The 6,000-nt window shown below is 30.6% G+C and overlaps 1 protein-coding gene across 1 annotated transcript; it reads left to right on the forward strand.

Moving 5' to 3' along the window:
- Positions 1-4,595: 4,595 nt before the first annotated feature.
- Positions 4,596-5,652, forward strand: LOC113858611 (40S ribosomal protein S17-4-like). Its single transcript, XM_027491320.1, has one exon. It carries the CDS (start codon positions 4,649-4,651, stop codon positions 5,054-5,056), a length of 408 nt encoding a protein of 135 aa, XP_027347121.1. The 5' UTR covers positions 4,596-4,648; the 3' UTR covers positions 5,057-5,652.
- Positions 5,653-6,000: the final 348 nt, after the last annotated feature.

Consider the following 6,000-nt stretch of genomic DNA (forward strand, 5'->3'; position numbering starts at 1 on the left):
AACCTTAAATAATAATATTTTAAAACGAAATAAGTATGTATTACGAGTGGATTTCCTGATTGAACTTAAAAATTTATTAAATATTACATGAAAAGTTTTAAAATTATCATAATAAAAAGATATAAAATTTTACTTTTTATGGTGTATAATCTTGTTTTCTTTCCTTTGTTAGTTTTGGTAAATAATGTACAAATATTTATTTTTATCTTACGAAAAGGAGTAGCAATACACTCATTACAATAAAATTGGTCGCTATACTAACGGGTAAAAGTCATAATTTTTTTGAGAATTCATGATATTAGTCAATAGTCGTCAACCAATTAAAAAGAAAAACTGTTCATCAGTAAATTAAATAAGGGGCAACACAGGCTACTCTCCATGACCATGAGCCCTCCACTGCACTCCCACATGTTCTTTTGCTGGATTAAATATTTATTTTGCTCCTTCAAATTTCTAAGTTTCAATATTTTAATCTCTGACTTTATAAATTTTTCATTTTAATCTCTCACTTTATAAAACAACATTATTTTAGTCTTTTTATATAAAAAATAAATTAAAATGGTAAAATTAAAATGATTTTTCTTGTAAAATTAAAGATTAAATTAATCAATAAAATAGAAATTTATTATGATTTGTTGTCGTAATTTTGTCAACTGGTCCACCCACTTTCTATTGCTACTTGAAGCCCACGGCTCTTGAATCAGGTAGAAGGGTATGAAATGCATATATCTGGTATTAAAATCTCCATAAACATGTGTTTTTTCTTTCTTTCTTTTTTTCATCCCTATCTACTTACACCTAAAAGCATGGTGTATCCCACAGCTTCATATATCTATGACACCCTAGCTCTCCATTGAGGCTTATTGAGACGGATTCCACCTCATCTCAAAATCTGTGTATAATTTATGAAATATCAAATATTATCAATAAATTATAAATAATCAATACAACTTTAAAAGTTGAGATATACTATGATCCGTTGGGACCATGAGACTACAAAATTATGTTGGTCCCCTTTCTGATATGGCAAGATCACCTATAATGTAACTTTGTGATGACAATAAGTAAGTTAAATAAAATTATAAAAATAGTGGTACATGAAATTAATTTTTTTAAAAACACTTGTTAAATTTTACTCTTGATATTTTTAAAATATTTAAAATTAAATTTTTATTGTTAATTATCCTTTAAGTGATCAGCTGAATATATAATACACTGAACAATAGAAATTCCACTCATCATTATCATTCTTATTTTTAATATTTTACAATTTAAAAGTTAATATTAATAAAAACAAATTCTCTAAAAAATTATGTTATTTTAAAAATTAATAATTAATCCATGTTATATTTTTTCCCTCCTCTCTCTTCACCGTTAAACTCGCTCCCTCTCTTATCTCTCCCACGCTCTCTTTACTCTTCCTCAAAACCAGGACCTCACAATACTCCTTAAAAATAAGACCCTTTAGACATAAAACAAGACAATTATTCCTGCAGAATAAAAAATATTTAACAGCAGTGCCAACATAGTTTCCTCTTTATTCCTCTTACATAGTTAAACTTTGAAGAGAAGTTAAATGCTGCTATATTACCACTTTCCAAAGTTCCAACGCACTAAATAATAACAGATAGTAACGCAACATGAAACTGGAATCATCCTAGCTTATACAGATTACAATAATTTCAAAGCAAAAATTGTAAATCAAGCTCAAAAAGCCAATATCTCATTAGAATTTCTTGATGAACACAAACCCTTTTTTCTTCAGCAATGCCACATCTCTTATATTTCGAACGCACAAGAAATTTTAAAAAATAGTAAATAAAATTTTAAAAAATTGAAATGAGAACGATGAATGCATAAAGAAAAAACGAATGAAAATTGATGATAATGTCACATCTCTCACCAAACCGTTTTCAGGAGGCAAGGATTGGCCTTTAGTGTGGTGGAGTTGGTTGTCTTCTCCATTAAACCTTTCACCTTTCATTCCTTTTCATCCACTCTTTCTTCCATACCCATCAAATCCTTATCTCAAATTCACAGTTTTGTTTATATGATTTTGAAAAACTCTAGATTTGTACTTCACTTTTTTTTTTCTCTTTTCGTGATTCCCTTGCTTGCGCACTTTGTTTATGTCTTTATAGATTTCATTTGAGAAGTTATTTCATTGTGATTGTTGCGCTTTCAACACTAACATAGAAGAATCAAAAGAAAGCAAATGAGGTTGAAGAAGATGTTGAAGGATCTTTATACAAATATTGATATTTAAATAATAAAATATTAAAAATAATAATGACATGATATTTATCAGTTAAATTTCTATTAATCAATTTATTATTTAACATAACTTAGTTAATAATAGAGATTAATTACAAACATTCTACAAATGTCAAGAACTAAATTATAACAATTTCTTTTAAAGATTAACTCCAAAGAATATTACTTTTATGATGACCACAAACATCATTAAGTCATAAAATAATAAACATATAAATTAGTTATGATATACATCTATGAATTTTAATATATTAGTTGAAAGACATAATTAATAATTGATATGAATTATCATGGTAGAAAAATTCATCTTCTTTTTTTATTTTGTCTAGAAATTCATCTCTTTTAAAAGTTATATTCTTCATAACTTTGGTTTAAGTGTCTTCTTAAATTCATCTGTAGCCTATATGTATTAAAGGTCCCCGTTAGTGGATTTATCCAATAAGGTTACTATCCCTAGATGATTAAAATTAAAAATTATTTAATTGTCATACAATAATTTAAAAGTTCTATATAGATTGAAAATTCACTTTCGTCTCTCAATTTTGTATGTGCTCATTTATTTAATTTTTAAGATTTTTAAAATATCACATTAATCTTTAATGTTAGTCGTCGTGAATTATATTAGTCATGGCTAATATGTGATGTAATACAAACTTTAAAATCTCTATATAAAACATTGTTCATTAATGTAGACACCAATCAAATTTGAATAAAAAACTCTAAATCAAAACAAATCGACACAACTAACAATAAGAATCAATTATGACCATAACATCTCTCGAGTTGGAGAGGTGGATTCACATACATTAGACTCAAAACTTGGCTCTTTTTTTTTGCCTCGTATGATTTCTAGCATTTTTTTTCCCTAATATTTGAGTTTTCTTCCCTTTATTTTCTTTTCCTGCTTCTTTGTACCAAAAAGACCAAGGCACATAACAATGAAGTCATAGTAGCTAGATTAGTATTGAAGCAATAAGCTTGGAATCAATCAAGTTGTAACAAGAAAAACAAAGTATGAAATCAGAGAAATATAATGAGTGAGACTCTTGTGAACAATAATGCAAGACCACACAATATAGAGAAAAGGAAGTGAGAAGAAAGATAAAATGAATGCAAGTAATGTAAAAATATATCAGACAAAAGAGAAAATCTTCATAGCTTGGTAGTGGCGCATGCCACATTGAGAAGGGATAACATGAGATGAAAGTTTAAGAACGAGAAATAAGATATGTCAATGGGAGAACTTTCTAGGCTTTAGGGTTTTTTAAAAAGTTGAGCCATTCCCTCTCTACAACTATACCTCTTAGTCTCTTAGCCCTCTTTTTCAGATTTTAAAATTCAAAATGAATTTTCAAGTTCCTTTTGAACAATGTCATGCATATACTCAGTAAGCTCAATGTTAGTTGGATTTGAGTTTTAATTGGAGCAAATTTGAAAATTGAATATGACCATCTTTACCCAACCAAAACTGAATTTTAAAACCAATAATAAATGTTATCCGATCCAACTTAAAATTAATTTTGCTCGTTTAGTTGTCAGTTTTAGACAAGTCTTAGTTGTTTGTTCATTGGTATTGTTCATATTAAGGTAATAAATATGAGTGAAGAAATTTCACATTCAATAGGAACATGTTAAATTAATAAATATGAGTGAAGAAGTCTCACGTTATGTACGAAGGGAAAAGATGAACACACACTCTAATAGCTTTATAATTTTAGGTTGGATGTAATATCTAAGTTTATTGATTGATTTAAAGCTCATTAATGATAGTATGAGTAAAACAGTTCCACAAACAAGTAAAAATAAAAACTTTAAATAATATAAATGACAAATTTAATGAATTTCATTTTTAGAAAAATAATTTCAAAACACATTTATACTTGATTATGTAACACTACTTGATGTGATTTTAATTTTTTATTTACACGGTTAATAGTTAAAATTCTTGTTGCTTGAAAATTTAATTTTGTATACCATCAGTTTATATCCGCTAACAATTTATTAAATGTGTTATAACAAAAATTATTATATTTTTGAAAATACCTTATAAAAAAAATAGAAGAGGTGTTACTACTATTAACTGATTCAGAGTAGTGGGTGTACTCTTTTTACTTTTTTTTGGTAAAAAGTTGTACTCACCTTTTGTTTTTGCGCAACGAGAAGTGGGAGTACTGAGAAGCGCGAACCACACCCTTCTAATTATTTTGGGCCACTTTTAGTCCAAATTAAACTGGGCGCACTAAATGGGCCATTTACATGGGAGCCCAAGCCCGACCCACTAAAAGAACAAAACCCTACTTGACAGCATGTTTTTCTTCTGAACCCCAATATCTGCGTGCGTTGTTGCAGGTAGAGAGAGCGAAGCAGGGGCAAGATGGGGCGCGTGAGGACGAAGACGGTGAAGAAATCCTCAAGGCAAGTGATAGAACGATACTATTCTAAGATGACCCTCGACTTCCACACGAACAAGAAGCTTCTAGAAGAAGTTGCAATCGTTCCATCAAAGAGGCTCCGCAACAAGATCGCGGGTTTCTCCACGCACCTCGTGAAGCGCATCCAAAAGGGTCCTGTTCGCGGCATCTCCCTCAAGCTTCAGGAAGAGGAGCGTGAACGCCGCATGGACTTTGTACCTGACGTTTCCGCCATTAACACCGACCACATCGAAGTCGACAAGGAAACCCTCGAAATGCTCAATTCCCTCGGATTCAATGATATGCCTGGCATCACGCAGGTTGACCCTGTCCCTGTTCAACAATCATTCCCCTTTTCCAGGAGGTATTGATGGATTTTAGCTTCCAGTTTTAAGATACTGCAATTGTTACTGCTCTGTTTTGCTGCTTTTCGCTTTTACTTTATCTTGCTTCTGCTGCCTGAATGGAGACCGACAATGTTTTCAGATGAAGTTAGTTATTGAGATGGTGAATAGCTTGCTTTCGGGATTATGGAATTCTATTAATTGAGGTTTTGAGAATGTTAATTTTGTGTACTGCTTTTAATGTTTACAATTAAGCCCTGTTTAGAAGAATTTATGGAAATAGCTTACAGTTCAGTTCTTGTATGCTTCCTAGGTTAAAATTGTCATACAGCTTATTATTCGTGAAATTGATAAATAAAATAATGAGGGATGTGTAATTGAATGTATCCGCAGTTGCATATGTTCCTCATAGTGGAGTTGAATCAATTCATAAGGGGATTAATTTTAATATGCAACTATGTTTTCTGATGTTTCAATTGGAGCACTTCCCTGTAGGCCTACTGGTCTCGGTGAGCATGGAAAGCTAATTGAAGTTGTTAGTTTTTGAGAGAACCAAATCAAACTGACTATTGTGGTTTGGTGAATCGGTTTTGATTTTAATTTTGGTTTTCGAACTGATTTTTAATTCTGTGAATCGATTTTGAACCGGTTTTGACGTTATGAACTAATTTTGCCACAAAAAACCAGTTCAGATTGATGGTTAAGGTGCAAATATCAGAACGGGGATTATCAAAATGAAGTCTAATTATTTGTAATTAAAACTGAAACTAATACTAACAAATAATACTTGAACAAGTTCAACAGTTTTTAAAGTCAAACATCGTTCATGTTTTGAGGTTTAAAAGGACAGTAAATTGCCTATGCGAAGGTTCGGCATATAAAGAAAGCCTACAAGGCTAAACTTCTTCCATTACGAGGAGAATCGGTTCGTTGAATCATCGGATATCATTCACTACCCAGCTCATAAGGAT

The sequence above is a fragment of the Abrus precatorius genome, unplaced genomic scaffold (genome assembly GCF_003935025.1).
Source record: "Abrus precatorius isolate BTA unplaced genomic scaffold, Abrus_2018 Scaffold2, whole genome shotgun sequence".
Taxonomy (NCBI): Eukaryota; Viridiplantae; Streptophyta; class Magnoliopsida; order Fabales; family Fabaceae; genus Abrus; species Abrus precatorius.

Excerpts from the sequence above, each read along its gene's own strand:
- LOC113858611 (XM_027491320.1), top strand. The coding sequence starts at position 4,649 with ATGGGGCGCGTGAGGACGAAGACGGTGAAGAAATCCTCAAGGCAAGTG.